Here is a 24,850-nt window from a genome sequence, read left to right on the forward strand (position 1 = left end):
CACGGTCTCGGGTACGGTATGGGTTCAGGTTGCATCAGGTTGACGCTCTAGTTACATTGAAAAATAAGGTGGACTGCGTAATTTACAATAAAAGCACCTCGCCTTACAACTCGCTTTTGGCGCCTCTCTGCGGACGAAAACAAAGAAGGTATAGCTGCAGACTGGAGATCTCCAAATGGGGGTGGAATCTTTAAAAAGGGTGGAGTTAATACAGAAGGGGCGTGGTTACTCAAAAGGGGGTTGCCCCAAATACAAAATGGGGTGTCACTTCCACTCACTCAATGAAAAATAAGGAGGATTACATAATTTTCAATAAAAAGCAACTCGCTTTACAACTTGTGTTTGATGCCACTCTGTGGACAAAAACCAAGTAAGTATAGCCTAGGAGGCAGGAGGGAGTAAGTATAGGCAGGAGATCTCAAAATGGAGGCGGAAGCTCCAAAAGGGTGGGGTTACTCCAGAAGGGGTTGTGGTTGCTACAAAAGGGGGTTGTGCCAGTTCCAAAAGGGGACGTTCCTTCCACTCATAGTTAGGGAAAGGGTTAGGTTAGGGGCTATCTATATCTTTGCTGGTGGTTTGGAGCCTCACGTTCCTCACGTTTAAAGACACTTTCTATTTCAGGCAGGGTGGGAAGTAGTAGTCTCAACTAAAGAAATTTCAATCTACTGTAGCCAAATTGACAGTGAGATCAGTCCTTCTATACATGGGTAACCGTTTTAAATAAAAGGTCAAATTTTATAGCGTTGAGGCCCACAAGATGCTCTTTGGAACATTCTCAAATCACGTTGGGCATACATGTAGCCTATCATCAGGCTTTGTTCATGCCAGCTTGAGTGCATATCAAATATTATGAAATTGCCCATATTGTTTACACGTTGTCAAATTGTTATGCTAATGATAATACCATTAAAATTGAAAAAATATTTTGTTGTAAGTTACAACAAATGCTTCAGATCTTGGATGCCATTGTATGTTGCAAAACAGCCAGTTGGCCCATTCCGTATATGCATCTCGGTACTGTTTATGAAACTGCACATGTTGGATTCATTGACATGGATAAACATTGATCCAGGGAGGTATTGCACAAAAGTAGAATTAAGAAAGCCAGGATAACAGAACAGTCGCGGCTTGACCTAGTTTAATCAGTGCATCCTGGCTTAATCCGTTGCACGTTTGCTGAGCCAGGATGAGAACGCGCGGATATGTCAAGCCAGGTGTATATAGTTTGGATAAATGCACGTTCACGGCATTCTTAAAAAGATCACGAAATCGATCACAGAATCACCGATGCAAAAATGGACAAAACCCGTGCGGCATACTTTTCGCCTAATGAGCAACAGCTTCTTATGGATAGCGTATATGAAGAAGTGAAACATATAATATGTAAAAAGGCAATACAGCTGCTGTAATAAAACAAAGAGAGAATGCCTGGCAAACAATAGCGGACCGATTGAATGCGTAAGTAGTCCAAATAACCAGTGCTCCACTGAAACCCTCATAATTACAATTCAAGGAGTTACTTGTCATTTTCAAAAATAATTGTATACTTTGCCTTAAATGTGACCAGTGGACATGCATTTAACATGAAGAATAATTGCAAACACTTACCCACTATGTGCATCTATTTGATCTATTTAGTTTCTTTTATGTCTATAATCTGTTTAATCTTTTTACTCTTATCTATTTGTATGTAGGTTTTGTTTCTAATTGATTTGATGTAATCTATAATCAGATAATTTGCTCTATTTTTATCCATCTAATCTATTTTCTCATTTGTATCTATCTATTCCTCTTAAAGAACAAACATGTCTGGCCAAAAAAGGACTTGGCAGCAAGTCAAGATTAAATACAAGAATATTTTGCAGGCTGGTAAGTGACTTGTTTGCGGAGAACATAGGTGACATGTTTGCTGACATTTTTTTGTCTGTGCTGATTTTAGCAATAAAAAAAGTCATATATCTGGTACAGGGGGTGGCCCTCCAACCCAAGACTTCACCACAGCAGAGGAGCTGGCCCTGGACTTAAATAAAGGGAAGCCAGTGATTGAAGGGATCCAGGGAGGGACAGCCACTGACTCTGGCCCAGCAAGGGATACTGGCCTCTTCATACAAGGTACATTATTGCCATACTACTGCACATGGAAAATATTGAAATCCAATATATTTTGCTATGTGGACTGTGTGACTTTGCCTTACCTTGCAGTGGCTGGCAACACCCTTACACTTTTGGAGCCACCAGACTATGATTCAGCCGGTGAGTACTCTTTATTAAATCATAGGCTTTGCATGTCCTGTCAAAAATATCAATACAAGTATTGAATATGGCAGAGGGAAGCCACATCTACAGCAGTGGAGTGCACTTCTGCCGATGATGAGACCGTGTCGCTGGACTCCAGAAGGCTCGAGGTATCATGTCAATTTTGTGGAAATGGACACATTTTTTTAAGTTCATAATAGATAAGAAGTCAGGGAAGTGGTACTAATAGAAAATATCATTTGTTACAGGATCCTGACACTGGGCAGCCTGATAAGCAGCCTGGTAACATAGTGAGTATTGCCTAAAGTAAATTTACATTATGCAAACATTCTGCTATGCTAATGAAAAGGTGTTCACAGAATTCACAAACTGTCAGATATCTCTACACAACGCATCTTAAGAGACAGATCGAGCTGTCAGAAGTCAAGATTGATGTGAACAAAAGAAAGCTGCAGGACATGGACCTTGAGATGCAAATTAAACGCAAGACACTGAGGAAACTAGAACTGGAAATCCAGAAACTAGAAAGAGAAGTGACTTCAGTTCATACTGTAACCATGACTGTAACACAATGTATTAATCATCATAATTTTTTCTCTCCAAAGCTCCAAGCTGACAAGTAATAACAGCAAAATAATAAAAGAAAAATATTCCAAAACCATTGTGGTCTTGTAACTTTTTTTTTTTTATGAATGTCAAGTACACTTTATAGTTATTGATCCAGTGAAGTGGAACTAGAATTTGTGAAGATAACCACAGTGTGTGCTACCGATGCCAAATAAAATGCATGTACACATGAAAAAGTTATATAGCCTACATTATCCTTTATTAAGGGATGGGCTAAATCAAAACTAAATTAACTGAAATAATTTGCAATGTATTGTTCTCTAACAAGTCTACCATTTCTGTTATCTGGGAATATGGCAGCATTGTCCCAATCAACATCCAAAGCAACTCTGGGAGCCCTTTCTTTTCTTAGGCTGGCAATATTGTGCAGCACTGTGCAGGCAACAGTCACATCACATGCTCTGTCTGGGGAGACCCTCAGGTGGTGCAGGCACTGAAATCGTGATTTCAGGAGGCCGAAGGTCATTTCAATTCGAGCCCTGGTTTTGGCATGGGCATGGTTGTAAGCTTGCTGTGCTGGGGTTTGGGGGTCTGTAAGGGGAGTCATCAGAAATGTCTCACAGGCATAGCCTTTGTCCCCAGCAGCACACCAGAGAACTCACCTCATGAATACAAAACATAATTCTTACAAGTACTGTACTCTTGATGTTCAAGGTGCTTAAAAAAAAAAATGGGGTGGCTTAACTTGAGAGAGTCTCTGGTAAAATCTACTGGCCCGAAAGATTCTGGAGTCATGGACTGAGCCAGGCCACTTTGCCTCTAAATTTGTGATAAGGCAGTCAGCATCACAGATCATCTGTAAAAATATATAGCCTATTAAGGTCATTTAATGCACAGAATAATTATGTAGCTGACAGTAACCATAACTCATTCTTACCTGAACATTGACACTGTGGAAGGATTTCCTGTTAACATAATCTCCCTCATGTGCCCCTGAGGGGCGTTGGATACGAATATGGGTGCAATCCACTGTACCAATTACATTAGGAAAAGCTGTAACACAAAATAATGAGTGTCATACTGTGACTGTGCTAATGTAACATTTTGTAGTAATCTGTTATTATTCGTGTTACCTGCAATCTTGTAGAACTCCTCCTTGATATGGATGAATCTTCTGTGACCAGGGAAGGTGATAAATATGTGCACAAGAGATTTCAATGCCAGACTTATTGTGCGGCAAATAGTGGCTTTGAGGTTTTCTGCATCACCGACAGAATACAGAAACATGCCACTTGCAAAGAATCGCAGTGCTACGCAGACCATCTGTGGGACAGTGAGAGCATGGCTCCGTGCTGTCCTGTGCTGTATGTTTGGACCCAGCAGCCTACACAAATATCTGATGCATCACCTGAGAATCTGTACCTCTCAGTCAGATATTCGTCTGAAAAGGCCATTGGGTCTGCCCTATCTCGGAAGACTCTTTCATGCCTGAATGCTCGTCTGAGTATTAAATCTTCCTCATCAACTACATCATCCAACAAAGGGCAAGCCATTGTGAATAGGAAACACACAAATCTTTAGTCTATATATACTACATATTGACCTCGTTACGGACTTAATTGAAACCACGTTTGCAACTTCATGAGCCATTTCTTATTATCTCATCAACTGCAATAAAATATAATATATTGATATTTTTTCTCATTCAACAGTACATTTCTACTCTATACTTGCATATATAGATATACATAGTCTATATTCTGTTTCTCATATTATAGTTCTTTTGCACTGTGTTGGCATTCATTGTGGACAGCAAAGTAATAATTGCTCAGGAAAATCTGCTTTCCTCACTGGGTGTATGACAATAAACGCTTTAAATCTCAAATAATATATATATTCATCAAACCTCTGACAGTGAAATGAACAGCAGTTTTCAATAATAACTCAAATAACAGTACGCATACTTAGATGAATGACAGTATATCTAGTATTTTAATGCAGGACCATGAAGTGACTAAAACACATTAATATCTAGTAGGATTTAGGGTGGAACTAGCCGATAAATCACTTGGATTAATCTTAGCCTGGTTGTTAGCCTGCTCCGGAGCAGGCTAGCTGCAAAGTGTAAATCTCCATAGTAACTTAATGTAGATTAATTTAGCCTCCCTTCATGCAACCGAGTCAGGGCTAAATTCAGTCAGGATAACTGGAAAATCCCAGCTTAATCCCTTATCTTGCTTTTGTGCAATACCCCTCAGGTGTTTCAGTGCTGAACATAAGAGTAATAAAGGGAAAACAGAACAGCACAATAGATACTCTAGATGTCCTGTGACTCCATCTAGTGGTCTTTTTTTAGTTATTTCAACATAATGGAAAGATTAACTTCTGCAATATAGAAAAAAAACACAATTTATTATAGTACAGTGGAGCTAAATGCTTTTTCTGGTCCCACAGTAATATGCATGATTTATATTTTATATATTTTGTTGGAGCAACTACACAATCTGTATGGAAAGAAATTATAGAAGGAGGTTGCTTCGATTCCAAACCATGTAAATATTAAGGCTTAGAGCACACTTGAGGTAAAAGGTCTCCCATCCTGGGGCAAAAGTCCATTGATAAAGTGCAGATATAGGGGCAATAGTTAAATGGCACAATTTGTAATCATATGCAACTATGCAAATGCTCATGAGCCCACTTTTGCAAAATAAATAAATAAATAAATATAAATTCCTCCCATTACTGGGACATTCAGACGTTCTACATCGTTCTCCTTTTCCAACCTAACAATGTCTTTTGAATATATGTTACGTGCCTAACAATGCCCTTCAGCCGTGACGATATTAACAATATAGCACAGCCACTCATTCATTATTGCTATATTTACATTTACATTTATGCATTTGGCAGACGCTTTTATCCAAAGCGACTTACAGTGCACTTATTACAGGGACAATCCCCCCCGGAGCAACCTGGAGTTAAGTGCTTGCTCAAGGACACAATAGTGGTGGCTGTGGGGATCAAACCAGCAACCTTCTGATTACCAGTTATGTGCTTTAGCCCACTACGCCACCACCACTCCATGCTATATGACACACTAGATCAAATTACCTCCAATACAACAGATGTTGCATGCGATTACCTCCTTTAGATTATTGATGGATCAGTGCAATTTAGCAGTGCACAAGGACAAACAGGTGTTTTGGAAAGTAATGTGGTGGTGTTTGGAATCAAAGGGGCTTTACATCCCTATCTACAGTGCAGCATGTTAATTAGTCCTTTGTGTTTGTGTATTGACCCTTTGTTTTGGGATTTATGTTGAAGTTAACCGTTATTCACTGAATGTTGCCAAGGGTTTGTGAGGAAATGTCTAAAGCAACACCTGACCACAAACAGTCACTTGAGTTATTCAAGGAGGTTGCTACAGCAGGTTGTGTTGGTGCATAAACGGAACAGAATTCAACCGTTTTATTAGTTTAGCTCTTTTGGAATGTTGCACATTGTTTGTTTAGTCTTATGACTGCTAGTTTAGAACGTACGTCACAATAACTTAACTGACGTTAGTGAGAAGCTCAAGGAAAGCGCAAAGCAGGTCTTTGATGATGAAAGCGTGTGTGTTCATTGTGTTGCGTCAAGCGCGCTGCGGGGGCGCGTCTAAAGGCGAGGCAAAGTACGGGAGGAGGCTGCCAAATGCAGTCCTGGGGGAATTGCAAAAACGCACGGAGATAACCCGAAATGGATTCCTTTCTAGTCCTCGTCACGGTTGTTCTTTCTCTTTTTATATTATGGATATGCGGGGAATCGCGGAAAAGGTGAGATCATTAACATAACCAAAAGTTGTCGCTTGTACGGTCTTTCCCCGTAAGGCAGATCGTCAAACTTATCGATTTAACGTAGATAACGAGTAAAGAATGAACGTATGTGGTTACATGTGGTCTAAAAGTCGTTAATGTATACTAAACGGAAATGGATAAATAACAAATAAGCCTATGTTTGACCATTTCAGTGATCAGAGCAGAATTGACCATGAGGGTGGACGCGCTTTATTCTAACAAATGCAGATCGATTATGTATTTACGGTGAATTATTTACATGTGAATTATTAGGTAGGCCTATATGATCATTAAAACACGTTATTGAAATAATGCTACCTTCATTCCATTCTCAAAAACAATTCTGCATTTTATTATTCTGTAGAAATAAATTTAAATGCAACTGGTGGTGTATGTTCGCGCATGACGCAATTTGCGCTCTTTTTCTCTGCACGCGCTCTTTTTTTGCGCTCTTTTTCTCTGCACGCGCTCTTTTTTTGCGCTCTTTTTCTCTGCACGCGCTATTTTTTGGCGCTCTTTTTCTCTGCACGCGATCTTTTTTGCGCTTTTTTCCTCTGCGCTCTTTTTCTTTAGTCTACTTTAGCTGATTTTGTGCGCAAGTTGTAGCGCAAGAAGTTCCGACAGCATTATTTTTAATTATTGACATATATGTGTCAGACTTGCGTGTTGCATTTCATCTTCTTTATTATTTATTTATTGGCTGTCTGTGTACACCTGCGTTTTTTTCTGTGTTTCGCGGCAGGAATTTTGCGTTCAATTTAAAAATAGATAAAATAGTAAAAAAACACATCTTGCGTGTTCTCAGCCATTGCGTTAAGTCTGATTTTTAGCGCAAGTAGTAGCACACTTAGTGCTTCTTGCATTCCGTCAGCGATACTTTTAATTATTGGTCCATGCACATGCACAGTTATGCACAATTATTATCTTGTCAGGCCGACAATTAATTCGCGCCATGAGTGTTGTCTTTTTAAGATGCCTGAAAAAGCTACAAACGGGTTTTCAGACTCCTGCACTCTGTTCCGTGGCGTTCCGTTCTATCTAGCTGTGTTTGAACACAAAATTGCTTTCTGTGCTCTTTTTCTTCGACACTAGCGGCACCAAACCAATTGCAAAAATAAACAGTTTTCAAACAGCTTTCCCAATAGAGCTGTTCAGCCGTGACGTTATGATTAAAATAAGTTCTGTGGTAAACCAGGGACTCTCGAAAATTGATAATGAACTAAATGTTTTGCCGAATGTAATCGAAAACTTGAATTAAGTGATTTAATAACGTTATTTTTATATGCTCAAAAAACAGTTATAACTGGTTAATTTGGTTCCGATCATTTTTTCTTGAAACTAAAGGCCAAAGTGTTTATCACAGAATATTTTTGGAACCACACCACTTCATGTTATCCGAAAAAATGAAGCATGTACTTTGAAGCTGAAGGAAACTGCTGCATCACACAGTTCTTTGCATCTGTCCGTTGTGGATGTCCTATCTTGTGAATTATGACCACCAATTTTTTCTCCCGTTTTCCCCAATTTGTAACGCCCAATTCCCAATGCGCTCTAGGTCCTCGTGGTGGCGTAGTGACTCGCCTCAATCCAGGTGGCAAAGAACGAATCTCAGTTGCCTCCGCATCTGAGACGTCAATCTGCGCATCTTATCACGTGGCTTGTTGAGCGGGTTACTGCATAGACGCAGGCGCAGCGTGGAGGCCCAAGCTATTCTCCACGGCATCCACACGCAACACACCACATGTCCCACTGAGAGCGAGAACCACATTATAGTGACCACGAGGAGGTTACCCCATTTGACTCTACCCTCCCTAGCAACTGGGCCAATTTGGTTGCTTAGGAGACCTGGCTGGAGTCACTCAGCATGCTCTGGATTCAAACTCACGACACACTTTTATACCTCAAAGTGAATTTTGAAGCCGGCGTGTGTTTTTAAAACAAGTATGTAATGCAATACGGCTTCAAAATTCACGTTTGAGGTTTTTTGGATATGCCCCCTACTGCTGTTGATCAAACAAACAGATAGTCCCGCCCCCAACTCACGCCATTGGTTGAGTCACTGTTGCTTTGTCTGGCTGGACAGGTCGCTCAAATCAAACAGAAGCATTTTTACATCACCACAGAGACATAGTGTTTACAGTTTTCGAGAAATGTAACGTTTCCAATGGCTTAATTGTCTCCGGCACATTAAACTGAGATAGGAGAAAATATTTGAATGCCGAAAAAGTTGCACACTTGAACTTAACAATGGTGCGTCAAGATCAAAAATTTAAAATACTTAAAAGCGTGTCTGCGTTCTGTTCCATTCTGTTGCATTCTGTCTAGCCGTCTAGGCTGCATGTAATAACAAATTCTGTATGAATGGCCCCTCGGGGCAGATAGCGCATCTGGATTCAGTTAGTCTTGTTAAGCAACTCCAGTATTTCTCAACCCCATAACCAAAAGGAAACCTCACCAGTTTATTATTATAAGAACAAAAGAACATGTTTGCAGAAATTGATAACCATGAATTCTGTTTTCTGTGTGTGTTCTTCCAGGCGAGTAGGAGAGCCTCCATTGGTGACCAGTTGGCTGCCATTCTTAGGTGTCACACTGGATTACGTAAAAAATCCTTTAGACTTCCTGAGAGAGACTGAACAAAAATATGGCAGTATTTTCACATGTAAGATCGCCAGGAAGTACTTCACTTTTGTCACAGACCCCTTTTCTTTCTCCTTGGTTGTGCGGCAGGGTAAAAACCTCGACTTCCAGAAGTTTGCTATTGGTTTCTCACAGCGGGTAAGTGACTAACATTAGAGGAAGAGGCATTATGAAACATTCCTGGATGAATAATGCTATTTAAGGTCTTAAGGGGTTTTGATGATCTTACTCACTTTAACCCAAAACATGTGATTTAAGATGAGTTCTAGGCTTGATTACCTTCACACAATGACACATTTCAAATATGCTCTTATTCACTGACATCTTGGAAGGTAATAGGAAGCACAGGAAGTCCTCATTTACAATGGAAGGAAACACAATACCGGTCACGAGTTTGGACATTACAGATTTGATGTTGTTTGGGATCTCCGCGGCATCAACACACAACTCACCACGCGCCCCACCGAGAGTGAGAACCACATTATAGTGACCACGAGGAGGTTACCCCATTTGACTCAACCCTCCCTAGCAACTGGGACAATTTGGTTGCTTAGGAGACTTGGCTGGAGTCACTCAGCACGCCTGGATTCAAACTCACGACTCCAGGGGGTGGTAATCAGTGTCAATCCTCGCTGAGCTACCCAGGCCCCCCAATGAAGACCTTTTTAACAATTATGTATAATTACTACATATACATGCATGACTAATTCAGATACAATTAAAACATTATTAGAGGTAAAAAAGTACATTTCACTGATTTATTGTTAGATTTGATGCATTAATACAGATTTGATGCTGCCGGGTTTTGACTCAGAAGCAGCATTTTACTGAACTGTTAATTAACTGTTACTTAACTGTTAATGAACTGTTAATGAACAGTTAATGAACTGTAAATGAACTGTTAGTTAACTGTTAATGAACTGTTAATGAACTGTTAGTTAACTGTTAGTTAACTGTAAATGAACTGTTAATGAACTGTTACTTAACTGTTAATTAACTGTTAATGAACTGTTAATTAACTGTAAATTAACTGTTAATGAACTGTTAGTTAACTGTTAATTAACTAAATGAACTGTAAATGAACTGTTAATGAACTGTTACTTAACTGTTAATTAACTGTTAGTTAACTGTAAATGAACTGTTAATGAACTGTTACTTAACTGTTAACTAACTGTTAATTAACTGTAAATGAACTGTAAATGAACTGTTAATGAACTGTTACTTAACTGTTAACTAACTGTTAGTTAACTGTAAATGAACTGTAAATGAACTGTTAGTTAACTGTTAGTTAACTGTTAATTAACTGTTAGTTAACTGTAAATGAACTGTTAATGAACTGTTACTTAACTGTTAATTAACTGTTAGTTAACTGTAAATGAACTGTAAATGAACTGTTAATGAACTGTTAGTTAACTGTAAATGAACTGTAAATGAACTGTTAATGAACTGTTACTTAACTGTTAATTAACTGTTAGTTAACTGTAAATGAACTGTTAGTTAACTGTTAATTAACTGTTAGTTAACTGTAAATGAACTGTTAATGAACTGTTACTAACTGTTAATTAACTGTTAATTAACTGTATGCTTGTTACAATCAAATTTTGGTTTATTTATGTTTATTGTTCATTTTTCAAATCTTTAAATATTGCCTAGATATACATTTTTGGTCACTACATATTTACCATACTTCCATATGTTTAGTGTATACTACGTTTAGTGTATGTCCTTTTATATTTTTAATTTATGTCTGTTTATCAAAGGTTTTTGGCCATGCAGACTTCAGCTCTCCACTCTTCAGTGAGAGTTATAGGGAAGTTCACTCCATCTTCAGACAGACACTTCAAGGCCCGTCCCTGCAGCAGCTGACCGAGAGCATGCTCAGTAATATGCAGGTGGTTGTGGGACGAGGCTTTCCATGTGAGCACGTCTGGGTCGAGGAGGGTCTGCAGAGCTTCACCAACCGCATCATGTTCGAGGCAGGGTTTCTCACTCTGTTTGGAAAGGACGCAGGGTTTCTGCAGGCCGATAGCATGTCAGGCACCAGAACGTGCATGCAGAAAGCAGCGCAAGATTTTCTGGTGTTTGATCGCGCGTTTCCTGCGCTGGCTGCGGGGATTCCCATCGCACTGTACGTGCAAGCGTGGCGGGCGAGGGAAGCATTGGCAGAGGAACTGCTGCACAATGAACTTCATCGCAGGAATTGCATCTCAGATCTAATTCAGCGTAGAATGGACGCATTTGACCGCATGCATTTGGACGAGACTGGGAAAGCGCGCACACATGTGTGCATGCTGTGGGCATCACAGGCAAATACACTGCCAGCTGCTTTCTGGAGCCTGTACTACACACTGAGGTAAACGTTGGCACAAATGTAGTCTTATTCATCACATTTGCACCAACACAGCAACAGCAGTAGGTAGTGAAATGTTTTATTCTACAAGGTCACCATCGAAATAATACAATTATATATATATAAAAGGTAATAATATAAAAGATATATATACAGGGGCCTGGGTAGCTCAGTGTTAAAGATGTTGGCTAACACCCCTGGAGTTCGATTGTTCGCTAGTTTGCTAGTTTTCTAGTTTGCTAGTTCGCTAGTTTGCTAGTTTGAATCTCAGGGTGTGCTGAGTGACTCCAGCCAGGTCTCCTAAGCAACCAAATTGGCCTGGTTGCTAGGGAGGGTAGAGTCACATGGGGCAACTGCTTCGTGGTTGCTATAATGTGATTAGTTCTCGGTGGGGCACGTGGTGAGTTGGGCGTGGATGCCGCGGAGAATAGCGTGAAACCTCCACATGCGCTATGTTTCCGTGGAAACGCGCTCAACGAGCCACGTGATAATATGCACAGGTTGACACTCTCAGACACGGAGGCAACTGGGATTCGTCCTCCGCCACCCAGATTTAGGCGAATCACTACGCCACCACGAGGACTTAAAAAGCACGTTTGGAATTGGGCACTCCAAATTGTGAGAGAAGGGGAGAAAAAATAAATAAATACACACACACACACACACACACACGTACACACACACACACACATTATGAACAAACTTGTCTATTTTGTCTTAATTTTTAAGGCCCTATATTTTTATATCCCAGAGATAAGGGGATCCAAATCTAAGTTAGTAAATTGTTAAATGAGATCCACAAATGAGTAAATATATGTGTTAGATTAAAAGAATTAATTCAGCTCAATCAACAGTATTTGTGGCATAATATTGATTACCACAAAAATGAATTACAACTCATCCCTCCTTTTCTTTAAAATAAGCACAAATCTGGGTTCCAGTGAGGCACGTGTATGGGGGCCCATAAATGTTAAAACACTCACCATTTCAAAAGTATAGCCGCAAGACATAAACAATATGTGTGATGATTTTAGTGCGATAGCATCACTTACCGCATCTGTGGAAAGTTATAACCAATTGTGCAACTTCATTCCCATGAAGATATAAAGTAAACAAACTCTAAAAAAATGATGATTTAAACAACTTTACAGCGCAAGCGATACATTTTAACAGATGAATTCATGTAAGTGCTTTTATAAAATGATAAGCTTCACATTTCTGCCTTTAAACCCTCCAAAAATGTACCCCCATTGCCTTCCATTATAAGTGCCTCACTGGAACACAGATCTTTTCTTTTTTTTTAAATTATTTTTCAAATGTTTTGGTGGTAAATAACATTATGCCAAAAAAGCTGTTGATTGTCCTCAACTTTAAATGAAACCCGGAAAATTACTTTAATTAGATTAATAAATGTATTAAATGTGTAAATATAGGTAAATATACTTAAATATTATTAATTATATATGTACAGTGAACATAACTGAAGTTCATAAAAGCCTGTGTGTGTGTGTGTCTCTGTTTGTGTGTTGGTGTGTCTCTGTTTGTGTGTGTATGTGTCTCTGTTTGTGTGTGTGTGTCTCTCTGTTTGTGTGTGTGTCTCTGTTTGTGTGTGTGTGTGTGTCTCTGTTTGTGTGTGTGTCTCTGTTTGTGTGTGTGTGTCTCTGTTTGTGTGTGTGTGAATATGTGTGTGTGTGTCTCTGTTTGTGTGTGTGTGTGAGTGTGTGTGGGTCTCTGTTTGTGTGTGTGTGTGTGTGTGTGTGTGTCTCTGTTTGTGTGTGTGTCTGTGCACGTTTGTGCGTGTGTGTGTGTGCGCATTTGTGCGTGTGTATGTGTGTGCTCTCAGGTCTGTCGATGCTCTCACCGCAGCCCGTTCAGAGGTGTACAGAGTTCTGTCTGGCCAATCATTAAACAACCCCGACCAAAGTATCCACCTTTCCAAAGAGCAGCTGGACTCTATGGCTGTAGTAGGTATGTGATGTCTTTATGATTCATTGTTGTATGTTGAACAGGCATGAATACCTCTTTGGGAATTCCCAATGGTATAATTTTCCAGAGTTCTATTGTAGTTTAAAGAATTGTGAGCACTTCCTTTTATTTATTTGCACAGTGTAGCATCTGATTTTGCAATAGGTACACAATGCCATACCTTTCATTGTAACACGTTTGAACCTGTAGACATGTGGGGGTTTGACAAGTCAAATCCTGGTTTTGTTTTTGGGTTGGTGCTCTCTGGCAGAGCAGATACTCAGCATGAATTACACTTTATAACATTGTTTTGAACACTGCATAATTTCAGTACTTGTGTTACGAATCAGACAAGGGCAGACGAGGAGTGAGGATCTAAACGCAGTTTATTAAAAATTAACAAGGACAAACGACTGGTAAACACAGGAACAAACAAAACATCCACGATGGGAAACCAAAATATAAAGAAGAGGAACAAAATATAAACAAGAGGAACAGCCACGAAGGGTACGGTCAGGAACAGACATTACCTAACATTTAACAACAGACAAAGACTGAACAAACAACAGGGCTTAAATACACCGGGATAATGATTAACAGGTGAGAACAATCAAGCTGGCAGTGATGAGGGCAGGGAATTGTGGGAAGTGTAGTCCGGGAGAAATGGCAAGGGAGAAACACAGGGCAGACAACAGGGAATCGTGACATAACCCCTCCCCCCCTCAAAGGAGCGGATTCTAGATGCTCCTAACAAACGAAAAACAAATCGTCCAAGGAGTAAAGGGAGAGCTTGGGGTGGGCAGGCAGACCAAGGAGGGCACAAGGGGCAAACAGACAGTCCAAGGGGGGCACAAGGGGCAAACAGACAGTCCACGGGGGCACAAGGGGCAAAAAGGCAGTCCACGGGGGGCACAAGGAAGAAACAGGTAGAGACCGGGAGGTAGGCCCAGGATGGAGCCGGAGACCAAAGAAGGTCAGGCGGACGGTCAGGAGACCAAGGGGATGACCTGAAGGTTGGGGCTGGGCCAGAGGACGGGGAGTGGGTCAGGAGGCCTAGGAGGCGGCCACAGGACAGGGACTGGGTCAGGAGGCCTGGGAGGCGGCCACAGGACATGGACTGGGTCAGGAGGCCTGGGAGGTGACCACAGGACAGGGACTAGGTCAGGAGACCTTGGAGGCGGCCACAGGACAGGGATTGGGTCAGGAGGCCTGGGAGGTGGCCACAGGACAGGGACTGGATCAGGAGGCCGGGCAGATGGCCAGAGGACGGGGGGTGGGTCAGGAGGTCGGGGAGGCGGCCAGAGGACGGGAAGTGGGTCAGGAGGCCTGGGAGGCGGCCACAGGACGGGGACTGGGTTAGGAGGCGGCCACAGGACGGGGACTGGGTCAGGAGGCCTGGGAGGCGGCCACAGGACAGGGACTGGGTCAGGAGGTCGGGGAGGCGGCCAGAGGACGGGGAGTGGGTCAGGAGGCCTGGGAGGTGGCCACAGGACGGGGACTGGCTCAAGAGACAGAGACCTGGGAGGCTCGAGAGGTGGAGCCTATAAACAAGAGGAACAAAATATAAACAAGAGGAACATCTACGAAGGGTACGGGCAGGAACACGGGCAGGAACACGGGCAGGAACACGGGCAGGAACACGGGCAGGAACACGGGCAGGAACACGGGCAGGAACACGGGCAGGAACACGGGCAGGAACACGGGCAGGAACAGACATTACCTAACATTTAACAACCAACAAATACTGAACAAACAACAGGGCTTAAATACACCGGGATAATGATTAACAGGTGAGAACAATCAAGCTGGCAGTGATGAGGGCAGGGAATTGTGGGAAGTGTAGTCCGGGAGAAATGGCAAGGGAGAAACACAGGGCAGACAACAGGGAATCGTGACAACTTGCATGTGTAATTTTATAGTTTCGATGACTTTACTATTATTTTAAGATGTGGAAAATAGTAGTTATTAAGAACAAATATGTGCATCCAAACATTTGACTTGTAGTGGCTATAAAAATATATACGCTGACCTTACCAGCCACACTTGCACATACCGACCAATAGTGCATTATTGCACTGCTGAAGAAACATTATTGAAAGGAGCATTATTGCAGTATTATGTGTTATGCTTATGCTGCATCTGTTCATTTCTCAAAATGTCAGATTTCTACTAGCGCTAGCTCTGTAACCAGTGGAATCTCAAACTCTAAATTTTACAGCAGGATGATACCGTAGAGGACTTATATCTGTATAACATTCTGATGCCTATCTGGTCCCCCACCAGAGATAATCAACCCGAAAGTGAGGGCATATTTTTTTTTTAAATCGCATTCTCGTCCTCATAAAAAATAAAGAAGAAAAATCTCAAAACCTGAAATGTTCTGCATACACACTACCCCCTAAAGAAATTAGGACTGAGACTCGAACCCTTCCCTTTATAAATTGACCCTAAAAGTGGAACTTTCAGCAATTGTGATCATTACATTAGGACTTAAGTTCTAAGTCTAAGGAACAAGAATGTGCAAAATGTACGTTTATATATATATGTATATGTACATTGTAATGTGCAATAGAGAGCAGTTTTTGTTCCAAGGAGCTTGGGCCATCCTGAGCTGAGATATTGAAGTTTCCATAAACATCTGTATAACCAATATTTGTCATGCGCCATGACACAAAGATGGCCGCCGTGGTTAAACCAAGTCAAATAATTCCAAATGGTCAAGCAACCAACTTTACAATTATTGGACCAATTCAGATGGACTGTCCCTCAAACCATTCCCAAACAATGTGTGCAGTGTGGCAGGGTGCATTATGGTGCTGAAAGAGGCCACTGCCATGAGGGAATACCGTTGGCATGAAGGGGTGTACCTGGTCTGCAACGATGTTTAGGTAGGAGACATGTTTCAAATTGAAGTCCACATGAATGGCCGGTGTTTCCCAGCAGAATATTGTCCGGAGCATCACACTCCCTCCATTGGCTTGTTGTCTTCCCACAGTGCTTCCTGGTGCCATTACTTCCCCGGGTAAACAGCACACATACACACTCCAAGGTCCAGTCCCGACGCTCACATGCCCATTGTATGCACTTTCAACAGTGGGCAGGGGTCATCATGGGCACTCTGACCAGTCTGCGTCTACACAGCCCCATATGCAACAAGGTGCGATGCACTGTGTGTTGTGACTCATTCCTCCTGTGCAGCAGTAGACCTTCTGTCGGTTCGGACCAGACGGGATAGCCTATGTTGCCCTCGTGCATCGATGAGACTTGGGTGCCCAACACCCTGTCGCCGGTTTGTGGTTTGTCCCTCCTCGGACCACTGTCCTTTGGTACTCACCACTGCCTTGCCATTCGGAGATGCTCTGGCCCAGTCATCCGGCCATAGCAATTTGGCCCTTGTCAAAGTCGCTCAGGTCTTTCCTCCTGCCCATTTCTCCAGCATTCAACACGTTAACTAGGAGAACTGATTGTTCACTTACCATCTAATCTACCCAGACCTTGACATGTGACCTTGTTAGGATCAACGTTATTCACTTCACGTGTGGTCACGTGGTCATAATGTTTTGGCTCATTGGTGTTTATTTGGATCTTTATTGTGGCTTCTTTTATTTTCTACTTATTTATTATTAATGGGATGTGTAAGTGAAATACTGATGTTCTTTCCTCTTCAGAAAGTATTGTTCAGGAAGCCCTTCGACTGTCTAGTGCCTCCATGATGATCCGTGTTGCCAATGATGACTTTACTCTGACACTTGACTCAGGACAAACAGCAGCAATAAGAAAAGGAGATTACATCGCTCTTTACCCCCAGCTCATTCACATGGACCCCGACATTTACCCCAACCCCACAGTATGTATTCACAAATGTACTGTTAAATTACAATCATGCACTTTTACATTCATGACGTCTTTTACACCGTACAAGAACACCGTATGATTCATCACAATCTCGATATTGATTATTAAATCCAAAGAGCAATCTTTTACTCTGTTATTAGCACGGGTCCTTTCACTGCGTGTCAAGTTTGGTTTAAATCGTTCCGTGTGTCCAAAGACGAGATCCATGTGTCAATATGGCATTGAATAATGTCTCTATTAAAACCCTTTCTGTTTTTTACTGTCAATAAAAAATAAACATTTAATTCGAATGACTCATGGATGTGCAAGAGAAATTATGCACCATTATATGCGCTCACTGGCTGATGCTGGTAGCCTTAAAGAGACAGTACAGATTTAGCACGTGTTCTACATATAAATGTAAATACTTGTAATTACTGTCAATTATGCAAGTAAACATCAACATGCAACAAAAATATATATGCAACATAATATATGCAATTTCAAGACATTTGTGCACGGCAAAATTCCATGCTTGAAATACAGTCATCTCAGTGGGAATCTGCGCGATCGTGAATTTCACGCGATGACTTCCCTGATGGGTGAAGAAGTTCCCCATGCGGATATCACACATAGTTTAAGACCAGAGGCACCAAGAGTGTCAAATCGACCATTTTCTATGGCAGCCAGCGTCTCTCGGCGGCGAGAAGCGGCGCATCTGTGGCCGGCGTGGCTTCACCGTTTTGACCCATTGCAGTACACAACCAAGAACACAGTTATTATTACAAATGTATTTTATTTTGTTTATTTTGGTAACAAACAACCATCATTTCAATTACTTTCATCGAATTACTTGCCATCGATCGATTACTTACTTTCACATTTAAAAGATTTCACGAGGATATTTGCTACTGTCGGCAAAAGAGATACCGGTCGACATGTCTGCAGGTTTTGCGGCCCCATTAAATGTAATTCATAAAACTAAGCATTCCGAACAAACGTTGCCGCCTATTTTAACTATGTCAGAGCGTCAACGAATCTTCGATAGCGTTGTTGGCAGGGCAGCCAGAGCGAATTTTTATGGCTGTGACCTCTGTGTGGGCAGTGCTTCATAAAGTGCAGCATTAAAAAGAGACATTTTTTGATAGTTTGACACGCGCTCAATGTCCACTCACGCCTTCTTCGCCCAAGGAATTTCGTCGTGCAAAGGTGGACGTGACCGTGTCTTTATCGAAGGAAAAAAAAGACTGAATTTGAAAAACATTTAAAAGCTAAAATGTGACCAAAATGATGAAAAACTAATGATAAAATATTATTTGTATCATTAATATTTTCGAATTTTTGTACCTAGAAGTTTCCTTTATCATTAAGAGCATTAGCTGAGAAACTATTTAAGCAAAATGGACATGGTAACAGAACTGTACCCATATAAATTGATATTGAATCGAGAGCTTGTGATACGGAAGATGGTGCCAAATTCATGAAATATTCTTAAATGGCATTTTGCACAATTAAACCTTTAAGCTCACCCCGCAAGAAAAGAAGGGTCCAAATGTTAATAACTACAGTCTTGACCAACACAAAATATGTATGGCTTGAAAGCTTAGAAGCTGTACTTTCCAATGCATGCTGGCATTTTGACCAAAACTGAACAAGTGCTTTGAAATTAGCAGACAAATCTGAAGTGTTACCTTTTGATAATTTACAGTATATATAAAACTGTACTGCACATATTATTGCAATCAATAGAAACATCAATCTCATCAAATAGCCATGTGTCATATGTTGTTGGAAAGCTCTCAAAGAGTAGAATACAACCAGCCTGCTTGTTTTACTCACACACAAAAATATAGCGGGAAATAGATAAGTACATGCCTTTGACAATTATGTTGGATTTGCTTATATACTGCATTTTCACTTAACTTCAAGAACATAAAATATTACTTAGAGGAGGTGATTAACTTTCAAACGAACCCACGCATAAAGTAATCGGATGTATAGATCATTAGATAATCCACACGAAGCACATATGGTCACCAGGAGATGGCGCCAAATACATGACACAAACTCAATGATGACTCAAATGGCACAGAATGAAACTCATTCTGTGAAATCTCATTGCTAATATCATGTCTGCATGCTATGCAAACCTTTAGTCATTGTTGTGTTTGCATGTGTAATTAGTTCTTATGTACTATTATATTAGTTTTATTTGTTTGGAGAGTCTTTTGTAAACATGGAGACATTTTGGGGCACTAACTTTTGATTGCTTTGTCGTTTCAACACAACATCTCAGATACAGTTGACATGATTGGGAACAAAACAAAATCATTTTTTCGGAGCAACCGTATTTACCCCAAGAGATATATAATGTCAAATCAGACAAATGAGTAAAAAAGTAATTTTTTGGCTAATTGATTTGTGTTATTTTTCAGTAGTGTCAGTCTCAGAATGTGTCATATCTATATCATTTAAGTATTTTGAAAAGTTTTTCTTTACAATTATACCAAACACGACCCTCCATGTTTTTTTGTTTTTGTTTTTGTTGAGTTATAAGCCTTTAATTTTGCCACTGAAACAGGAAATCTTTTAAAAGTTAAAAGTGTTGTGTTTTTAAGATATATTGTCATTTAAACATGGTGTTTATCTGTTTTGGCAGGAGTTTAAATATGACCGCTTCTTGGATGAGGCAGGTCAAAGGAAGAGTCATTTCTTCAAAAACGGCCGGCGTCTGAAGCACTTCCTGGTGCCTTTTGGTTCTGGTGCCAGTGAGTGTCCTGGACGGTTCTTTGCAGTAAATGAGATTAAACAGTTCCTGGCATTGGCACTGTGGCACTATGATATGCAACTCAGTGAAACTGATGCCACCCTGATTCCAGACAGTACCCGTGCAGGCCTTGGTATACTGCCACCCTCACGAGATGTGCTTCTCAGATACAGAAAATTGAACACTGCAGGAGGAGAGTAAAAATAGGAAATAAATGCACACCAACTGGATACGGACAAAGAACTTGTAGAGGATGGAAAAGAAGGGATGGAGTGAAATGGCAGGCATCTAAAATATGTTAAATGATGGTTCAGTTTGTTGTAGTTGGGCCTTTATTTCTTGACAGTTTAAGACTATTTCTTTTCATTTTCATGCAAAAATATGATATTAGTAAAAATGTAGCATTTTTCACAATTGGTCCTAATTTCACAGCAGCACAGAAGTACCTGCGTAATAGCAACTATACAGCTTCTGTAAGATTGGTTGAACATAATGGTTGACTTTTTATAGATTTGACTCCAGTTACATTTGGCATCAAATCGCATTCATTATTGGATCAGATGACTTGCAGCACAATTTCCTTCACACACAAAAGAGGTGCTAACAGGGCGTTTTACTGGGAGTTCAGTTTTCATAAACAGTGCCTTCTTTAAAAAAAGAACAAAAGCAGAGCATCCAGTCCATTTTTCCTTTTTCGACTGTTATATTTAAGGAGATTAGTATGTGTAAATCAGGACAGAACCTGACTGTTACTCTGAAGTTATCATGATCAATACAATATTTTTTATGAATGAAAACACCTGTGCTACAGTCATAGACACATTCTGAACTTTTGGCAACATTCTTGTCATATGCACATTATTACAACATAATCAATTCATAGAAAAATCAACGTCAATTTTTATATTTGCTTGCATGCAACATTTTCATGTGTGCATTTTGCTTATTTTGCATCGCACTGATTTGGGAAAAAAGGAAATCTGATCAGGTTTAGGGCAATCTGGCTGTGTTAGAGTGCATTTGAACATTAGGTGTAAGAACAGGGTTTGTATGCACCAGTTGTAAATCTCTGCTATATGTTTATCATGTTGTTTATCTGTTTATGCTTTTATTTTAATATTGGTTGACCTTAATAAATAAGCATTTCATTTGTTTTATATTTTTATTATTTCTTTCTAAAATTTTTAAATGGCTTTCCCAACAACAAGACTTTGGTTACAGGGGTTGTATGTCATGAATAAGTCTGTAACTGCTCATACATGTAAAAATAAAAAAGAGTTAATAAAATTTAGAAATTCTTTAACATTTCAAAATATACATGAACTACAGCAAAACCTGTGTGATGCATGTGAAGACATCATTTTTATCACCATTTCTGTTCAGTTTTATCTAAATGTATCATAATGTGCAATTTATATTAACACCTAATGTAATAATTATTAGTAATTTGAATGAATTTCCAACTACCCATAACTGCTCAATACAACTTTTAAAACAAAACTTCATCAAATCAACTGTACAACTAATTCAACGATGTCCGAAATATCTACATAATAGTATGTGTATAACAACAATTGATGCCTGGGTCAAAATGGACCTGCAAACTCTACCGTATCTCTTAAAGGTGCAGTACGTAAGATTCAGAAATAGTTGTTATTAGTGACATCTGTGGCCGTTAAGTGAACTGCAGCCAGATACCTGTTGCTCACGCTCGTGCACACACTCCATAGGGGCACGAGCAAGCATCGACCAAAACAAAGAGACTGAACGTGATTCACTGACATCATGCTGACAGATGAGGTAGCATAATTAAAATGACACAGTTATGATTGTTTTACTAGCAACTTTGAGACTGTATACTATATTTGATTCTCCCTTGCTGGAACAGGGCTAAAACAGAGTGTGGATATCGGTCTGACTGTACAAGACTGTAGTTTGAAGTAATCACTTTTCTTTGCATGATACATTGACTGCATTTATACGATAGCCTATGTCAGCGTTACTGTACGTTCACACCAGAAGCGGCGAGAGCGTCCAAATTCGCTCTGGCTGTCCTGCCTTCGACGCTCAAGGACGCTCGTGGACGCTCTGACGTAGTTGAAATAGGCGGCAACGTTTGTTCAGAATGCTTTGTTTTGTGAACTATATTTAAAGGGGGCCGCAATTTAAACATCCAGACATGTCGACCATTTACTTTTTGCCGACCGATCACAAGTAGCGTATATCCTCATGAACTCTTTAAAATGTGAAAATAAGAAATCGATCGATGGCAGAAAGTAATTAAAATTACTGTTGTTTGTTATCAAAATAAAACACATTTGTAATAAAAACTGTGGTCTTGGTCATATATTACAGGGAACCCGTCCACGGCAATAATTCAGTTTCTCCATTTTATCTTCGAACGAATGTTTGGTGGGAACCAAAGTTTACACGGTTGTGTTCTCGACTTCGCTAGAGCGGAGCACTTCTATATTCCAATTGGTTGCCGCCGAACGGCGTCACAGCTCATTACCATAATGTTGACTGCACTTGAACTTCCATCTGGCGCTCACGCCGCCCAAGACTTCGCCAGCGCCGCTTCTCGCCGCCGAGAGACGCTGGCTGTCATTGAAAATGAATGACTTCCGGTCGATTTGACGCTCTCGCCGCCTCTGGTGTGAACGTACGGTTAGCAAGCTAGCCAGCTTTATCAATAGCTGTAAGCTACATTTGGTGGATGATGACAGTAGCTGTTTATAAAATAGACATTATAAATATGTGACACAATTCAGTATTGATGCGATTCCATCACAACTGTCATTTTGATATATCGATGTGCTATTGTTTAATAAGGGTCGGTTTTGAGCCCCAGAACTGAATGAAGGTCCCTCCAGAAATCAAATTGTGGGAGCCGAATGTTACCTAGTGTTGAAGTTTGTAGCGGAAGAGAAGAACTGAGGCAAGGCTGTCTGGAGCATGCATAAACGTCACATCCTTTGGATTTTCCCGCCAAAACCGACCCGCTCCCTTCGCATGAAAACCAGTCAATAGGCTTTAATAGGTAACCTAGGAAGTGTTTGAATATGAAATATTGAAGTTGCGTTACAAGCCGTTCACACAAACTTTGGTTCCCGTACAAAAAACAATGTGGTATTTAAAAATTATTATCTACCTCTCCTGGGTCAAAAATGACCCGAACGCAATAGGAGGGTTAATACGTTAATAGAAATGGGTATCAGCTGTATACAGTGCATACGCAAAGTATTCACAGCCTTTGCCATGACACTCAAAATTGAGCTCAGGTGCTTCCTGTTTCCACTGATCATCCTTGAGATGTTTCTACAACTTGATTGGAGTCCACCTGTGGTAAATTCAGTTGATTGGACATGATTTGGAAAGGCACACACCTGCCTATATAAGGTCCCACAGTTAACAGTGCATGTCAGAGCAGGAATTGTCTGTAGACCTCCGAGACAGGATTGTATCGAGGCACAGATCTGGGGAAGGGTACAGAAAAATGTCTGCAGGATTGAAGGTCCCAATGAGCACAGCGGCCTCCATCATCCGTCAATGGAAGAAGTTTGGATCCACCGGGACTCTTCCTAGAGATGGCTGCCAGGCCAAACTGAGCGTTCGGGGGAGAAGGGCCTTAGTCAGGGAGGTGACCAAGAACACGATGGTGACTCTGACAGAGCTCCAGCGTTTCTCTGTGGAGAGAGGAGAACCATCAACCATCTCTGCAGCACTCCACCAATCAGGCCTGTATGGTAGAGCGGCCAGACGGAAGCCACTCCTCAGTAAAAGGCACATGACAGCCCACCTGGAGTTTGCCAAAAGGCACCTGAAGGACTCTCAGACCATGAGAAACTAAAGATTGAACTCTTTGTCCTGAATGGCAAGCGTCATGTCTGGAGGACACCAGGCACCGCTCATCACCTGCCCAATACCATCCCTGCAGTGAAGCGTGGTGGTGGCAGCATCATGCTGTGGGGATGTTTTTCAGCGGCAGGAACTGGGAGACTAGTCAGGATCGAGGGAAAGATGAATGCAGCAATGTACAGAGACATCCTTGATGAAAACCTGCTTCAGAGCGCTCTGGACCTCAGACAGGGGTGAAGGTTCATCTTCCAACAGGACAACGACCCTAAACACACAGCCAAGATAACTAAGGAGTGGCTACGGGACAACTCTGTGAATGTCCTTGAGTGGCCCACAATAATACTTATTATTATTAGGTCTATTACACATCACACAGTTCAAGTCGTCAATTCAATTATTTCCTTTCATTCATGTGATTAAAAAATATATATTAAGTTTAAGTAAATATTTATATACGTAAATAAGTTTAAGTAAAACATTTTCATATTAATTCCAAACTGTAAATTTGTATATATTAATAAAATCGTATAAATTACATAATCACCACTGATATTGACGATAGAAGACAAACATGTTTGTTTGTTTTTCTGTGTCTTGCTTCTCTATTAAAACTATGTTTTTATGTTACGTTTTAACAATGTGCCAACCAATATGGGGTTAGTTGCCACTAATGCGCAACATAACAACATAAAGCACAGCACAACATGTTAATTGACCATTAGTTAAAGGTGCATCTTGGATGTACACTGACACCTAGTGGCTTGGATGCAGCATCATTTA

General features: G+C 40.7%; 1 protein-coding gene, 1 long non-coding RNA gene and 1 pseudogene across 2 annotated transcripts; 2 read left to right on the plus strand and 1 right to left on the minus strand.

The window, feature by feature from the left end:
- Positions 1–2,274: 2,274 nt before the first annotated feature.
- LOC127661781 (uncharacterized) lies at positions 2,275–2,909 on the plus strand. The gene is made up of 3 exons (XR_007972787.1): positions 2,275–2,405; positions 2,505–2,546; positions 2,633–2,909. It is a non-coding gene; the product is annotated as an uncharacterized LOC127661781 (long non-coding RNA).
- A 436-nt stretch (positions 2,910–3,345) lies between these two features.
- On the minus strand, positions 3,346–4,376 carry LOC127652255 (putative nuclease HARBI1; annotated as a pseudogene).
- Positions 4,377–6,469: 2,093 nt separating this feature from the next.
- Positions 6,470–21,520, plus strand: LOC127661684 (cytochrome P450 7A1). The gene is made up of 6 exons (XM_052152513.1): positions 6,470–6,635; positions 9,194–9,434; positions 11,057–11,649; positions 13,490–13,614; positions 17,280–17,458; positions 20,105–21,520. The coding sequence occupies exons 1-6, from the start codon at positions 6,559–6,561 to the stop codon at positions 20,411–20,413; spliced, it is 1,524 nt and encodes a 507-aa protein (XP_052008473.1). The 5' UTR covers positions 6,470–6,558; the 3' UTR covers positions 20,414–21,520.
- Positions 21,521–24,850: the final 3,330 nt, after the last annotated feature.

This window comes from Xyrauchen texanus, chromosome 2, assembly GCF_025860055.1.
Source record: "Xyrauchen texanus isolate HMW12.3.18 chromosome 2, RBS_HiC_50CHRs, whole genome shotgun sequence".
Classification (NCBI taxonomy): Eukaryota; Metazoa; Chordata; class Actinopteri; order Cypriniformes; family Catostomidae; genus Xyrauchen; species Xyrauchen texanus.